Source organism: Equus caballus, chromosome 10 (assembly GCF_041296265.1).
Source record: "Equus caballus isolate H_3958 breed thoroughbred chromosome 10, TB-T2T, whole genome shotgun sequence".
Taxonomy (NCBI): Eukaryota; Metazoa; Chordata; class Mammalia; order Perissodactyla; family Equidae; genus Equus; species Equus caballus.
In genome coordinates, this window is record NC_091693.1 from 63,100,748 (window position 1) to 63,117,971 (window position 17,224).

Here is a 17,224-nt window from a genome sequence, read left to right on the forward strand (position 1 = left end):
AGGTCGGAGATGGCTACTGTCACCACAGGTGGCTGGTTTTAACAGGAAAATCTTGGTGTCAGCCAACTTTCCATATCCTTTACCAAAGAGATGATTTAGCACGTGCCACCAAACCCAGCTGTCCATTATTGGAGGAGTCAGGGCTGAGGCTGTTTTCAACCAGCATTTACTGACAGTCAGCCTGCTGCTGAAATAGATTCTGAAATGCACAGGACAGGGCCTTCAAGAGGCCATGCTCAGGCAGGAGAGACAGACAGACACGCAGACACACGCACACACTCATAAGGTAATGCTTTAGAACAGTAATCATGAGAAGTAGGAAGCACGATGAGAGGGCAGAGGAGCATCTAATGGGAAGGGGAGCTGGGAGGAAGAGTGAGAACTGAGAAGGCTTTTGGGAAGGGATGGGCCCTAAGTGATTCCTAAAGGAGAAGTAGAATTACTCTAAAAATGGTTGCTTGAATTTTTCCATTCTTACAACTGCCTTGTTGGTATTGGTATCTCGTTCAGAGAGCTACGTCTAACATACACTCGAGCTATATATGTTCATTCTCAAGTACACATCTCACCGACAGACATCAGCATGCGCAGTGGATGCTGTGGTCTGCCCTCCAGGACAGAAGTACTCATCCCTCCAGCGGCTGGGTGTTGGGACCAGGCAGCACTCAGCTGAGAACTCCCAGGCCTTGTCAAGTTCAAAAGAGCCACCTCTCCCGAGGCCAGGCTCATCCCACATGCAATGACTGATTAACGCAGGAGTTTAGGCCCAGACTGCTCATCCCCAGTTAGAAAATGCTGAAGGCCTAATCCAGCCCGAGAGCTTGATGAAGGACTGGCTCAAGTCTTTGTAATGACTACATCACTGTTCAACTCCCCTCTCTGCTGCCTTTGCTCCCCAGCACAGGCGGAGATTTTGAAAGCATTCCCATGAAACTTCCTGAGTCTGCTTTCCACGAACCTGACCTATGACAGCATGCAAGGGGTCAAAAATACCCTGTAAATAGGCAGCGTGTAGATTAGCACAGCCCACAGCTACTGCTCTTTCACTCAGTCTCCTGGGCAGGCCCAACAACAGTGTGCGTCTCCTTGCTGGAGTTCTGAATCGACTAGAAACGAAACAAAACTCAACAGACGGAGAACTAGACATCAAATCGATTGCTAACAAGGTGCTCACTGCAGATTGTGGCTTAGGGCTGTGAATCAGCTAGGCTGTGAACTCCCAACCTCACTTGTGTCTCGTCACTGAGAAACCCTGAGCTGAGGTCAGAGGGGTGGGGAGAGAAGTGTTCCCCTCTAACCTTTGTGGGTTCTCAACTGGGCACATTTTACGCTAACCAGAAGAAACTTTTATAAACGTTGGCTTCTATTTTTGGAGAAGGCACCTAATAACAGCTGCCATACTCACCTATATTTATCAAAAAGTAAGGCATAAATAAGGTATGGGGGTATCAGACTTTATACTTTCATTAAAGAAGCCACATTAATTTCTTAAGAAATTTTAATTGCGCATATTATGGTATTAAGCTACACTGAGATAGTAATACCAAGGAAACCCTTGATAGACTTCATTCAAGCAATTGATGGAGTAGGCATTTTCTACTTTACTCTGCGCTAGTCCAACAAACACATAATTCACGTGACTTAGCATATTCAGGAATATAACCCCTACAAACCCAGGAGGCATAAAATCACAGAACGTAGAGAGAGAAGCAAGAACCAGAGCACAGCTCAGGGGAATCTCATCCCAGCTAATATGTTTTTATGAAATGTCCTCAGTTAATGCCTCATGTAGGTGTGACAGTGATCCATTCAGACCAGAGTCTGGCTCAAGCTGCTCCCCGGTCACAGAGGTCAACAGCTCTACCATCTATTGATTTGAGGCTTTTTTAAAAAAATGAATCTACAGAAATAAGTGCAAAAGAATATGTCAATGATAGCAGTTTCTCTGGAGAATGAAATCTTTGTATTTCATTTTAAACAATAAACCAATATTATTTACTATTACTAGCATTATAAAATTTTTTAAATCAATGCATTTGGCTATTCTCAGTTTCAATATTACATAATAAGAAGAGCTGGGCTTTCCAAAGGACCTGAATAAGCTAGCTTTTCTTCATGCATCTCATGTTAGGAGAAAATTAATAGAAGATCATTTATTAATGTTTTAAACTCCCAATCATTTAAATATCTATAAAGTTATTTGTCTTCCAAAAGGATGGGACACATAACCAGTATTTTTATACACGTAGAATATGTAGATTTTCACTAAACACATTATCATTTTCAAAAAAAAACTCCTAAGCTAGTTTATGCTGGAGCTACTGAGCTCCAGTCATGTGGTCTTGTGTGAATGATCAAATCTTCACAGACACGAAATTTCTTTTATATACAATTTTTTCCTACTTAGAGTCCAATAAGAAGAGGGTGGAGAAAGTTTTTTCATAATTTGAATCCAGATGCACTTTTTCAAATTGAGGAAAGACTTTTCTTTTATATACTATGATGAAAGAATTAGCTGTGTGTATAAAAAAGTATACAAAAAGCAGTGAGACTTAAAATTGTCTGGGAAATTAACAAAAGGAGTGAAAACGGATTTTAATAGCTTTGAGAGTTAATCATGTTCCTCTCAGAACAGGACACTTTATCAATTTTACTTCATAGACTCTTTTGGATTCCTTTCATAAGGGTTGTGAATCATAACATCATCTCTTTAATATTAAGTATGTTTCCAAAACTTAACCTAGGAAAACTTTTAAATGTCAAACTCATCACCTGTAGTGATGGCTTTTCATTTATGGGACTCATTACGGATTTGTAATAAAAATAACAGTGTCAGTAACAGAAGTACAGGGGCGGTCACAAGCACATGTGAAGCATATTAACATAAACATCGATAACAGGTAGTTGTTAAATCAACTACTGAGGGCCCCCAATACAGTGAAGTACCACAGCAATAGGGGAAAAAGAATCATCCACACACTGTATGATGTGTTGTTCGGTAGGCCAGAAACAGATAGGAAAAGAAAACCCATTCAGAGTAAAATAAATACTGGAGGTCTTGACATGATGTAGCCACTATTGTTTCTAAACTACCTGGTTGTTTCTCTGGCAGATAAGCTTGGTTATTCAAGAAGCTACTGCATGTTTTCTTTTCTCCCTTACTGAGCAATAAGACGGGTCAGGTGAGAAAAGTGATTGATTAACAAATCTATATTACTGCTACAAAAACCAACTCTCTCTCATCAGGAGGTGTCCTCTGTGCCCAGAGCAGCACAGTCTTCCAGCCTTACTCACGTCCAGGTCTTTATTTTGGCCTCCTGACTTTCCTGCCTTGACAACCATGCTGCTGAGATTTCCCCGCGTCCTACTTGGTGTGATGGATATGATCACTCTATGCGGTGCCGATGAAAAAGAGGACACAAGCGAGGAAGCTCGGACACACACAGTCCAGTCAGGAGTCCACCCTGGGCCTGACAGAGAGACAACCACCCAGTCGCTCCTGTGATGAACTGAGGGAATCAGTCTCTAGGAGTCAGGGGAGAGTGCAGGACTCCCTGGGACAGCACAAGGAAATGAGGGGTCGCCAATAAGACCACACGCTGGCAGCCTCAGGCTCAATCACTGACCTTGTCAAGAGGACATTCATGTCTTCAAAATGACACACAAACCGAAAATGGAGGAAATTCTGTCATGAGCCCTCCAACCTCACTGTATTGTTTACAAATGTGCACACAGAATAGTTTACTACATCAGAACATCTTCTGTAAGGGCCCACGCCTGCCCATCTCTGCTCCTGAGTATCACCTGGCCCTAGCACAATGCTGGATGCAAGTAAGGGCTCACTAGGCATTTAGGGGATAAATACATGGACTGTGCCGACCAGGAAGAGGGCTGCTGAACCGTCACTGTGCCAAGTCAAAACTACGCAAGGAGTAAGGGGCAGGTGAGGCAGAGCTCCCCGAGGAGCATCTGTACCTCACTGACTATGTATGATGTGTAAGGTGAGGCCGGGTACACACCAGGCCTAGACAGTCTGCATACATGAGCCTCAGCAGGGGAGGGCAGGTAAGGAAATCAACATTCACTGAGTGCCCATGGTGAGTCAAGGTACAGGCAACGATTTTACATGTTCCTATACCTGTAAATATACATACAAATTGTACACAAATATATATATTTTTTAATTATTAGGGATCACAAGTAAACATAGAAAGATGGTTTATGTGACAAATAGCAAGATTAGGATTACCTTTGTAAAAAAAGAAAATCAAACTTTTTTTTTCTCTAGAACTAGGTAGAATAGAGTTAGGTTCTCAATGCAGGATTCAGCTGGATAATCACAAAGAGGCTGGGCATTTTCTCCTTAATCCTTTCTAAAGGGACTTGATACATTTTCAGAATCTTCATTCTAGAGCACCCCCTGCTGGGAAAAGTGCCTCAAAATACTTGATTTCTGGGTTTTTTTTTTTTTTCAAATGCTCTACAATTCACTTTTAAATAAAAAAGATTTTCTTTCTTTTTTTGTGTGTGTCCAATAGAACTTTCTAAAACATGACGAATTCTATCCTCCCACAATCCCGCCCTCCAACTAAAGCCTCATCGTCTATGTTAAATAATAATTAACATCACTGTCCTTTCAACCAAATGCTAGCTATCTGTTGCACGTTGCCCCCAGGGGCATGAGGGAGCTGCTGTTCTGTGACCCAGCAGCACGGAGGTGTCAGGGGGATCAAAGGCAGGAGGCCCTTGGTCGGCAGGTGAGGAGGACAGTGGTGAACACTGCCCGCACTTCCAGGATGGAATGACCTGTGGATGTGGCTTCCCCTCAGCCAAGAGGCACCAGGAAGGTAGCTGGCCTCCAGTCATTTTAAAGGTCCCAGCTGACAAAGGATGGGGGTTGAGGGGAGTGGCAGAGAGGTATGAATCTCGAGGGAATCCTGCTGGGAGCAGCTTTGCCAGGGCAGTGCAAAGGTCAGCCAGAGAGTTTATAACCCACATCAGAAAACAACAAAGTACAGAGGTTCCCAGAATGGAAGGGATCTCACCACCTACAGAAGGACGCCATAGAGAGCTGGTGTCTGGACACAGCTCACGACTGTCAGCAGCCAAGAGAGATCACACAGCTCCCAATGAGCAAAAATTCTATTCCTCTTCTGCAGCTCCTCCTCCCTGCACCACCACTGGAGAAACTAAATCTGGAGGTTTACCCGGAGGTAACAGAAGATCCTGTCATTGCTCAGAATGGCCCAACTGTCACACTTAAATTCCAATGGTCCAGTCTGATCATCCCCCTAAGTTTCGTCCTGCCCCTTCACATTCCCTCCCTCCCGTTCCCCACCCCCAATCTCCAAGCAACTGCTGATCTGCTTTGTGCCATTAGAGACTAGTTTGCATTTTCTAGAGAGTGTTATATAAATGGAATTGAACACTATGTACTCTTTCTTTTCTGGCTTCTTTCACGGAGCATGATTATTTTGAGATTCATCCACGTTGTTGGGTGCATCAATAGTTCACTCCTTGTTAATGCTGAGTAGCATCCCATCATAGGGATGTACCACAATTTGTTCATTCATGCACTTATTAATGGGTATTTGGGTTGTGTCCAGTTTGGGGCTATCATGAACAAGGCTGCTATGGCTATTCATGTCCAAGTCTTTCTATGGTAGGAAAAAAAAAATAGCCAAAGGTTCCCAGAATTGAAGGGATCTCACTACCTACAATGAATAGCTCCTACCCTACATCTGCTAGTCCCCCATGTGCTCACCAAACTTGAGCGGGGGAGAGGGAAGAAGCATGTACACCGGAGAGTCAATATTCTGTTTTTGACTGCAATGCACGTTTAGTAACAGTTCTAATACCCAAAAGCATCCAGAGAGCTATGGGTTCTGCTGGGTAGGAGGCAGTCGTCCTGGGGAGAGATGCTGTCAGAGGCAACAGTGGAAAAACTAAAGCTGCTTCTTGATCGTAATTTCCAGACCGCTCAAGGCCAGAAAGACCTGGCCGTGCAGGAAGGTAGAGGAGGTACAGGCGAAGGAAGATGAGTCATGAGGAGACAGCATCTAGGACACAAAGGGAAGCCCTCAGTGAACCTAGATTGCAGCAGCCAAAGGGGAGGAGGACAGCAGCTTGCCAGAGACCCACATGCCTCCACACACCCAGCCAGTCACCCACCCACGTGCCCCTCCAACCACAGCCACAAAGCCTGACACCCCATCTCCTACTGTTCTCACATCCAGCAGCTATGTTCTCACCCAGGAAGCCTGCTTCAGGGTCTATGAGATGCTATGACTAATCCTCCATCCATAGACTTTCAGAGCTGAAAAAGCCCTGGAGGAAAGGAAAGAAGCAGACTTGGAGAGATGAAGTGACTTGCCCAAGGCCACCAGATAGGATTAGAATAAAAATCTGATTTTTACTCCACTACACCGCATCACTCTAACACTGGCTCTCCGTTCGGAGACACTGTTAAATATATTAATAAAATACGAGGTGCAAAATGACAATTCTAAAAGCAACTACCTGAAAAATAAAGGCAACGATTGCAGCACATACATTTGGTGCCTGGTTATGAAAAGGACTACTGGCTTGTCTCTAAGGCACAAGTCACTAAAAAAAGGCTGTTAGGAAACTGTCTACTTCATTTCCAGTGAATGCCCTGATTGCTTATCTGTGCACCAGTCATGGGTGCTTCCGGTCCAGCCAGTCAACTTGCACCAGCTTCTTGGACTCCCCTGGGCTTATCATACTTCCTTGACAAGTACAAGAAATTCCCACATCAAGATTTTTTTCATAATCTAGATTCCTCTGACCTGGAACTGAACCATCAATCCAGGATGGGCCTGAGGCTTCTGAAGGCTTCATACGTGTGAACTATAGCACTTGTGTTGAAGTGACAAAGAATGCTCCTCTATGCAGCAAGAAGGCCCTCTCAGCTCAGAAAGACCACACATAGTAGGGTGAAGAAGGAAGGGGACACTCACATAGTCAGCAGGACCTGCCCAAACAACCTTGGCAACTGGTGAGGTGACATCTGTCTAGCAAGACCCTCCAAGCAGTTGGAACACAACTTAAGGGAAATCTACACCCAGTTCATTGTTTACTGAGCCCACTGGTTTTCTTAAAGACGTCCTCTGCAGAATTTGCTCATTAGGGCCCTGATCCAATAGAAAGTTCCTTAGGACTCACTATATATGTCCCTTTAGTTTTTCTTATAACTTCGTTTATTACTTCTGTGCAGTACAGATGCATCTCTTCATTTACTGCCATTCTTTAAATGGTCATTGCTGCTGTTTTTGCATGATTTCTTTTCTTTTGATCATGGAGGCCGAGTGCATGGTAGTTAAGAAGATACAGGCTGTGGGGTCTAACATACCAGCAAGCGGTTCCTGCCATGGACCTGTAAGTTAATTACCCTTGCAGGTATGTTATTTTGTCCATGCAATGGAATGGTCACCACCTCTGAAGGGTGTGGTAAAAATTATATTAGACCAGTTACACGGAGTGAACATCTATTGAATGAATGGTAGAAGGACCACCTGAACTATTTAAATCTGCTCTTCTTTTCAGTTGTCTAGCTGGTAGAATTGAATATACACATGTTAAATGCATATCTTATATGCCTCCACTGTATTTTAAAAAACTGGCTGCTCATAGCAGCATTATTCACAATAATGCTGTGGAATCACCCCAAGTGTCCATAGATGGATGAATAGATAAACAAAATGTGGTATGTACACACAATGGAATATTATTCAGTGTCAAAAAGAAAGGAAATTCTCACACATGGATGAACCTAGACAATGTTATGCTAAGTGAAATAGTCAGTCACAAAAGGACAGATACTATAACGATGACATTTATAAGCAGTACCTAGCACAGCCAAACACACAGAGACCGAAAGTAGAATGGTGGTTACCAGGGACTGGGGGTGGGGGATGGGGAGTTATTGCTGAATGGGGACAGAGTTTCAGTTTTGCAAGATGAAAAGAGTTCTGGAGATAGATGGTGCTGATGGTTGCACAATAATGTGAATGTACTTAATGCCACTGAACTCTACACTTAAAAAATGATTAAACTGGTAAATTTTATGTTACGTATATTTTACCACACTTTTTAAAAAAGAAAAAAAACCTAGCTGCTTCAACCAAATGCTAATAAAGAGAGCCAAACAACTAGAGTTGCAGGTGTTTTCTACTGTTAAGCTTGTTTCTTTTAGACCAGTATGCGAAAATATAGGAATATTCTGGCCTTTATTTTCAGTATTCATGTTATTGTATCCATCAAATAATTTCACCTTAATTAAAACAGGTTTGCTGCAATTAAATTATTAGTTTTGAAGCATAAAAATTTCTCCAAGAGAGCATGTTTTGGTTTTACGAAGAATCCAAAGGAATAAAATCTGATTATTAAAAATATAGTTCAGGTTTTCCCCATCACAACCTCTCCCCCAAAAAGGGTAAGAGAAACACAAGACCTAACATTTAAAATTTAAAATTTTTCTTGATAGCATATTTATCTCCCTAATTATTTCAGTCAGATGAAGATAAAAATGTCTATTATTTTATAAACAAATACGCATTATCTGTAGTAAGCAGAAGCCTTAGGTATGAGAAGCTGGGCTAAGAAGGAAACTTAGTAGAAACAATCTACCAATACAGAGAGCCATTAAAAACAAGTATGTGAGAAATATGACAAAAGTAACTACACAAGAAAAGCCTCTAGGTTGGGGAGTTAGGTGGAAAAGAAAAAGCATTAAAAAAGGGGAAAGTTGTAGGTAATAATAAGTCCTAGAAATTCATTTTTAACACACTGCATTAAAGTCTGGCCAATTTTTTCCATAAAGAGTCAGAGAGTATTTTCAGCTTTGTGAGGCTTTGAGGCAACTAGTCAACTCTGCTGTTGCTGTCGTAGCTTGAAAGCAGCCACAGACAACATGTCAACAGTGTGGCTGAGTTTCAATACAATTTTATTTACAAAAACTGGCAGGAGGCCCGATTTGGCTTGATGGCATTAGTTTGCCAACCTCTGGTCTAGAGAAACAAAACTTAAAAAAGGAGAATTTGGAATAAGGTATGTCAACACACATGGACTAAAAACACCACGGATTTCTATTCCATCCCCCAATGAACCAGACCCACGAGCAGAAGTTCAAATGTGAATGTCCTTTTCTTAGCAAAGTATTAAGTGTCTCTCAGGGAAGAGGTAAGTGGCTTAATAAGCTAAAAAATTTCTCATGGGCTCCTCAATCCCACTAAAAATGGGATGATAGTCCACATATATTAAAAGACTCAGAATGCTTTTATTTCTTTTAAAATCTATTTCTTGGGGCCTGCCTGGTGGCGCAGCAAAGTTCACATGTTCCACTTCAGCGGCCCGGGATTCACCAGTTTGGATCCTGGGTGCAGACACGGCACCGCTTGGCAAAAGCCATGCTGTGGTAGGCATCCCACATATAAAGTAGAGGAAAATGGGCACAGACGTTAGCTCAAGGCCGGACTTCCTCAGCAAAAAAAAAAAAAAAAAAGAGGAGGATTGGCAGCAGTTAGCTCAGGGCTAATCTTCCTCAAAAATAAATAAATAAATAAATAAATAAATAAATAAATAAATAAATAAAATAAAAAACTATTTCTTAGTACTCAGAAGTGAGCCAACAAGAAGAATCCAATTCTTACTCCAAGCACCTCTAAGTTTTTTCCCAGTTGATTCTCAAGATACAGAATAAAATCTGGGCCAGTAACTTAGAAACACATCACTTCCATAGAGGACAGTTATAGTCAAGACCCCAAAGAATGTATGAACTATCTGTAAGACAGGAAAATGTCTAAAAGATACTTATTTTAACGTAAAAATAAATGAAAAATATGCATGAAGAGCACAGTTGTGTGAAAAAGGAAAACACACACATCCTCTCTCTCTCTCCCCACATTCACACCTATATATAGAAGGAAAATTTTTGGAAGGATATTCTCCTCACCTCTGAGAAGTAGGATTCTGAGTTTCAAAATATTCATGTCTTACTTTATGTTATTCTGTACTTTAAAGTTTCTTTTTTTTTTTTACCATAAGCACATATATCTTTTAGCGTTAAGATTTTTATGTTGAGATTACAGTTAAAAGGTTTATCACCTTCACTGTTAAGAGTCAAGTTGAATATCAATATTTTTAACAAAAGAATATTCACTCAAGGGACTTCTATCACCCATAAAGATCATCATATAAAGAGAATATTTATATATACAATCCATGACATACGGTCTTTGAGGGTAGAATTTCATAGCGGTACAATACCTCAGCTCCACCCATCCACTTGGGCTCATCAGGAAACTCAGCACACAAAATATCTTCTGACTGATCGGTCCCCAAGACATGGTAGCAGAGCTTTTGGTGGAGATTGGTGGATGTCTCTGTGCCTGCAGGAGTTAAAACTGTATATTGAAGCACATTTGGCAATTTCAAGAAAATCTATTCCACCCATATTGTACCATGCTAGAAACATTTTAAAAGTTAAGCATCTTGTTGCAGAATGCAAGGTCAATATACAAAAGTTAATTGCTTTCCTACATACCAGCAACGAACAAGTGGAACTTGAAACTAAAAACATTTATATTAGTACCCCTCCAAAATGGAACACTTAGATATACATCTAACAAAATACGTACAAGATCTACATGAGGAAAACTACAAAACTTTCAGGAAAGAAATCAAAGAGGTAAATAAATGGAGAGATATTCCATGTTCACAAATAGGAAGACTTAAGATTGTCAAGACGTCAGTTCTTCTCAACTTGATCTATAGATTCAACGTGATCCCAACCAAAATCCCAGCAAGTTATTACGTGGATATTGAAAAACTGATTCTAAAGTCTATGTGAAATGGCAAAAAAAACCCAGAATAGCCAACACAATATTGAAGGAAGAGAACAAAGGTGGAAGACTGACACTACCTGACTTTGAGACTTACTATAACTAATCAAGACAGCGTGGTATTGGCAAAAGAATGAACAAAGAGATCAATGGAACAGACTAGAGAGCCCAGAAATAGACCCACATAAATACAGTCAACTGATCTTTGACAAAGGAGCAAAGGTAAAAGAATGGAGAAAAGATAGTCTTTCCAGCAAATGGTGCTGGAACAGCTGAATATCTACATGCAAAACAATCTAGACAGAGACCTTACACACTTCACGAAAATTAAATCAAAATGGATCATACACCTAAAAGTAAAGGCAAAATTATAAACTCCTAGAAGTTAACATAGGAGAAAATCTAGATGACCTTGGGTTTGGCGATGACTTTTTAGATACACCACCAAAGGCCCAATCCATGAAAGAAACAATTGATAAGTTCAAGTTCACTAAAATTAAAACCTTCGGTTCTGTGAAAGATACGGTCAAGGGAACGAAAAGACAAGTCACAGACTGGGAGAAAATATTTGCAAAAGATATATCTGATGAAAGACTGTTATCCAAAACATACAAAAATCTCTTAAAATTCAACAATAAGAAAACAAACAACCGAGTTAAAAAATGGATCAAAGACCTTAACAGACACCTCATCGAAGAAGATAGACAGATAACAAATAACATATGGCAAGATGCTTCACATCATATGTCATCAAGGAAATGCAAATTAAAACAAGGAGATACCACCACACACCTAACAGAATGGCCAAAATCCAGAACACTGACAACACCAAATGCTGGCAAAGATGTGGAGCAATAGGAACGCTTATTCATTGCTGGGGGAAATGCAAAACGGTCAGCCACTCTGGAAGACAGTTTGGTGGTTTCTTACAAAACTAAACATATTCTTACCATACAATCTAGCAATCATACTCCTTGGTATTTACCCAAAGGAGTTGAAAACTTATGTCCACACAAAAACCTGCATGTGAATATTTACAGCAGCTTTATTCATAATTGCCAAAACTAGGAAGCCACCGAGATGTCCTTCTGTAGATGAATGGATAAACTGTGCTACATCCAGACAAGGGAATATTATTCAGTGCTAAAAAGAAATGAGCTACCAAGCCATGAAAAGACATGGAGGAAACTTAAACATATATTACTAAGTCAAAGAAGTCAATCTGAAAAGGCTACCTACTGAATGATTCCAACTATGTGACATTCCAGAAAAGGCCAAAATATGTAGACAATATAAAGGTGAGTGTTTGCCAGGGGTGGGTGGTGAGGGAGGATGAATAGGTGGAACATAGAGGATTATTAGGGCAGTGTAACTACTCTCTCTGATTCTGGAATGGTGGCTGCATATCATTATACATTTGTCCAAACCCATGGAATGTACAACACCAAGAATGAACTCTAATGTAAACTATGGATTTGGGTGATTATGATGTGTCCACAAAGGTTCATCAGTTGTACCAGGCGGATGGGGGATGTTGTAATAGGGAAGGGTATGCACGTGCAGGGGCAGGGGAAGTATGGGAAATATCTGTACCTTCTGTTCAATTTTGCTGTGAACCTAATACTGCTCTAAAAGAAAAAGTCTATTTAAAAAAAAAGTTAAGTATCAGGCGGGTATCACCCTGGAGGTAATTCACACATATTTGCTGATTTTGGAGGCTGTTATGAAACTGAACTATTTTTTTTTCATTATAAAAACATACCAAGCCTTCAGGACAATGAAGAAAAAAAGCAAGATAATACCATAATATTAAAAAAGGCTTTAGGGTATACTTGGTGATTTTCCACGGCTTTTCCAGGAACACTGGTAAGAAGCTTAGCGTCATTCGTAAGTCCCTCTATCACATAGGCTGTTGAGGTCCTCTGCATAAAAAGGCAGCAAAATACAGCTGGGAGATGATGTTGGCTTTCTTCAATCAACTACAATTATTAATCATCACCATTTTTGCCACTGAAAGCTAAGGATAAATAGTAACTTTCATGTTTTTCACAAGTTAACACTGTTCTCTAACAAGAAATAGCCAGTTATACACTTTTTGTTCTCCCAGAACTTGGAAATAGCCAACATTTCCTAACTCAGGGTACTTTTAACACAGGCAGCTAATTCAGTGTATAGAGCACAGAGGTCTTTCTTCAGCCAACATCCTTGAATAAAGAGCCTACTCTTAGCTCCTCCTGTAGTTCATTGGTGAATTAAGAAGAAGGTATTGCAGTAGTCTAATCAAAAGGCAGCAAAAGCTAATAACAGCCAAAAGAGATAAAAAGTGTTGTAGCCTTATTCCCAATTCAACTAGGGGGAGGAATCAGAAAAGAAAGCAAGCACCTTTAAAGATGACAAAGATACAGCAAGTCATGACAATGGGGCAGCATGTGCAGTAGAAAGCAATGGAGCAGCTCTGCTTCTTGTCTGTTCTTCTGCAGCCCCAGGCCCTGCAATAAGGAACTGAAACTCTGCACCCAGCTCCAAATCTCTAACAAAGGGATTGTAAAAACCATCCGTCAAGACCAACCAAGACAACATGAGAATGCCATACACCATGTAGAAATATGGGGTGGTATAAGGAAGAAGATGATGTTGACAGCTTGTGCCAGCAAGGTACAAGGTGCAGGGCCCTTCTTGTCCAGGAAGATGAGGAGTGACAGTGGCAAGAAAGAGGAACCACTTGAACACAATAGGATCTTTGTGCAATTGAAGGGGAGAAGAACAAAGGTGTGCCCCGGAAATTAACAAGGAGAAAACTGTCAAGATGAATGCAACCAACAGGTGATCTGTAACTCCTGATCAGGGGAAGAGAGATGACTACTGCGATAGGAAAATTTTAAAATCAGTCAACATCATTAAATAATTTGGTTTTACTAAAAAAAATCCATCGTCTCCATGATCCCCTTGGGAGATGTAACACATTTGTGAAGGAGTAATTGCAATAATGGCCACAATTCTTCACAGTTTGCTGTATCTGTTTCCCCACCCCTTGAAGAGGGGCTGCCCCCATGACTTACTTTAGCCAAGAGAACATAACAAAGTAACGTTACGACAGTAGCAAGCATAGGTATCAAGGAGGTTGTGCCTCTTGACTCTTCCCCTTGGAATCCTACTAAGCTGCCATGCAAACAAGCCCCAGTCCAGGCTGGTGTGCTAGAGGATGAGAGACCACATGGAGCAGAGCTGAGGCCCCAGACACATGAGAGTCAAGCCAAGACCAGCCAACTGACCCGCAGCTGACCACAGATACATGATAGAACTCAGCTGTGTAAACCCAGAAGCACTGCCTGGCCAGCCTATAGACTCATAAGCAAAAATAAATAGTCATTATTCTAAGCCACTAAATTTTGGGGTGATCTGTTATACAACAAAGCTAACTAACACAACGTCCTCTGAGGAATCTTGCCTCTAGACCAAACAACCTCTATTGGAGTTTAGCTTCCTTTTTATAGTCATGTGAAGTCACACTTCTAGTTCATAAAAAGGTGCTTTCATCTGAAGTCTTAACTCACCATCACTTTTCCCATCCTGTTGGGGGTAGGAGTTGTAGAACATTCCCTTCCCGTCGTGGGTCCAGGCCATACAGCTGAACTTGACTCTTTCAAGCACATCTGGAAGCTCTTTGGCGCCATCAACTTTCATGAACTTGATCGTCACCCAGTCTGAGCCACTGGCACTCAGACCATAGGCAAAATATTCACCATCTTCACTGAATGCATAGCCTATGGGACAGAGGCGAGATCATCAAACAGTGAACATGGGGAGACAACTCCTAGCCTTGCCCATGGCCCTCTTTGCTGTCTGACCAAGCTCTCTGTCATACATGAGGCAGAATTCGGCAATAGAAGGAGCAGGAAATGTAGTGAGGAACTCTGAGGGCTGAGCTCAGGTCTTACAAGGAAGTCGCCTTATGACCTTGGACAAGTTTCCAAATCTCTCCAGGTCTTACTTTCTTCATCTGTAAAGTGAGGTACAGTCACGCGCCACATAACAACGTTGTCAGGAAACGACAGACCACATATACGATGGTGGTTCCATAAGATTAGTACCATCGAGCCTAGGTGTGTAATAGGTTGTACCATCTAGGTTTGTGTAAGTGCACTCTATGATGTTCGCACAATGATGGAACTGCCGTTGACTCATTTCTTAGAATGTACTCCTATTGTTAAGCGATGCATGACTGTACTGGATTATCACTAAGATGCTTCCATTTTTAAATTTCTTTAATTCAATAGGCAGTTCACTTAAAAGCAGAGCTCATCTGGGACTTTCAGCATTTTTTCTCTATACTCTGAAGGGAATGAAGGGAAAAAGGAGTAAGGAATATAGAGTAATGACTGAATTATGATGCATTCCACGTAACAGAATTACACTGGAGCCGTTAGGTAATTTTTGGAATGGATGCCAAACTATTTGAAATCACTCTTTACAACCTCATTTTCTGAGACTTGCTGGCCCTGAAGGATTAATGTCCACACCATCTGATCACTATGAACCCAGCTAAATAAAGGCAGAGGGTGGGCAACGAATGCTCACAGTGTACATTCCAAAAGTGACCGTGGAAAAAAAAAGACAAGCAACAGTCCACAGACTGTTCTGTTATGTCCTATTCCTTAGGGTCATGACAGACAGAACACTGCAATCAGTGTGGAATGTTTCCTGACAAATATTTACATGTTTATATTGGTTTTTATAATCATAAAGTATATATAGCATTTAACACCAGACACTGACACAAGAGATCTCCTCTTATGATGTTTGCCAAACTTTACTGGGGGTTGAAAATTATTCTAAGAAACCCAACTATTTTCAAAGGTTTTCTACTATTTTACAAGGAATTTCTATTAATGGGAAATATGTTTAAGATTTCACAAAGCCTACTTACTAATCACTTATAATTCCTATAGAGTATCCAGGCTCATGGGTATATAAATGCAGAAAAAAGTCTAGAAGGTGATGGGGAGAAAATATTCACGCCTTACTCTACATAACACTATAGTGTTTGGATTGTTTATATATAATTAGAAAATTTTCAGGAAAAATTGAAATAGAACATTTCGATTTAAAATACATGTTTTAAAAAATCACATACTATAAAAGAATCTGAAGGTTTACCCATACTCTATCTTCCTTATAGCACCATTCTCAGAAAACTCAAAGACTGAGACCAGGCCTCATGTCCAATTTACTTTTCCATCCACCAGGGCCTGTACATTGTGAGCATTCCATTAAAAAGTTACTGGAGTGAATTACCACAGCAATAGTGAGACTCTATTGTCATGAAGTCATTCTGGATGAGTTGCAAGATAGACTTTTGTTACAACTAAATGAATTCTTATACAGGGCATATTACTGCACAGAACCAGTGTATAAAATTCATTTACAACTCCAAGCTTAAATTCATGGAAGAATACTCTTACAAGCTAGCTGGCACCTTATTTTCAATGCTGATTACTTTTAATGCTAATTAGATAAAGGATCATCATTTACATACACAGACTATTTGTGGAGGGGAATCACTAAACGACTGAATGCCTTTATATAAGGGTCTTTGCACAGATCTTGGAACAGGCTCTTTAATTCTCACCTAATCCATTTCAGGACTTAAGTGGTCCAGCTGCTCAGTTCTGCTGGGCTGAACCTACAACTGTGCTTTTTCTATGAAACAGAGATGCCACAGGGGAAATGCTGAGCCAACTTCACTAAAAACAGCTAGGATGCTAACAAGAGATGATTCTCAGAGTGTACAATTATTAAATCATAGACTCAGAGAATAGCCTACTTTCTTACCCTAGAACTAGTGCTTATGGCACAAACCTGGGATAATCTTCTTTAAGGCCTGAGAAGGAGGTTATCTTGGGAGCAGAGTTATTTAGGATACACACAGCAACTGCAGGCAAAACTTACCCAGTTTTCAAACTTGCATCTTCAGGGGACAGGGTACCAAGTTGTCTAATTTCTACAAGATTCTATTTTATACTTTTAATGCTAACATACTAACAATCAACCAAATTTTAAAACTCTATCACATCCCCCCGCCCCCAAGGAAACAGATCTCATAAATATTCCTTCCTGTTTTATATGTATAGTTGGAACATTCTTTGCACAGCTTAAATTACTTATAGAAGATGATTAACATTTTCCCAACCATAGATAGGTCTCAGAGATGTTACAGAAGATGATGATACTTCAAGATTCCAGAAGCCCTAGAAGTTAAACTGGGTCAAGTGTGAATTATTCTCCAGTTCTACTTCACGCCATCAGAAGAACACATGACTACTCACGTGTTCTAAAGATACTGTGCAAAAAGTAGCTTTCCT

The 17,224-nt window shown here is 40.7% G+C and overlaps 1 protein-coding gene across 3 annotated transcripts in view; it reads right to left on the bottom strand.

Moving 5' to 3' along the window:
- Positions 1–17,224, bottom strand: part of PREP (prolyl endopeptidase) — a 122,923-nt gene that overhangs the window by 79,799 nt on the left and 25,900 nt on the right. For all 3 annotated transcript variants that reach the window (XM_023650865.2, XM_070223621.1, XM_070223622.1), the window contains exons 5-6: positions 14,417–14,626; positions 10,288–10,409 (exon numbers count right to left, since the gene is read on the bottom strand). In XM_023650865.2, coding sequence (XP_023506633.1) covers positions 10,288–10,409; positions 14,417–14,626 — 332 coding nt within the window. The remainder of the gene's footprint in view (positions 1–10,287; positions 10,410–14,416; positions 14,627–17,224) is intronic.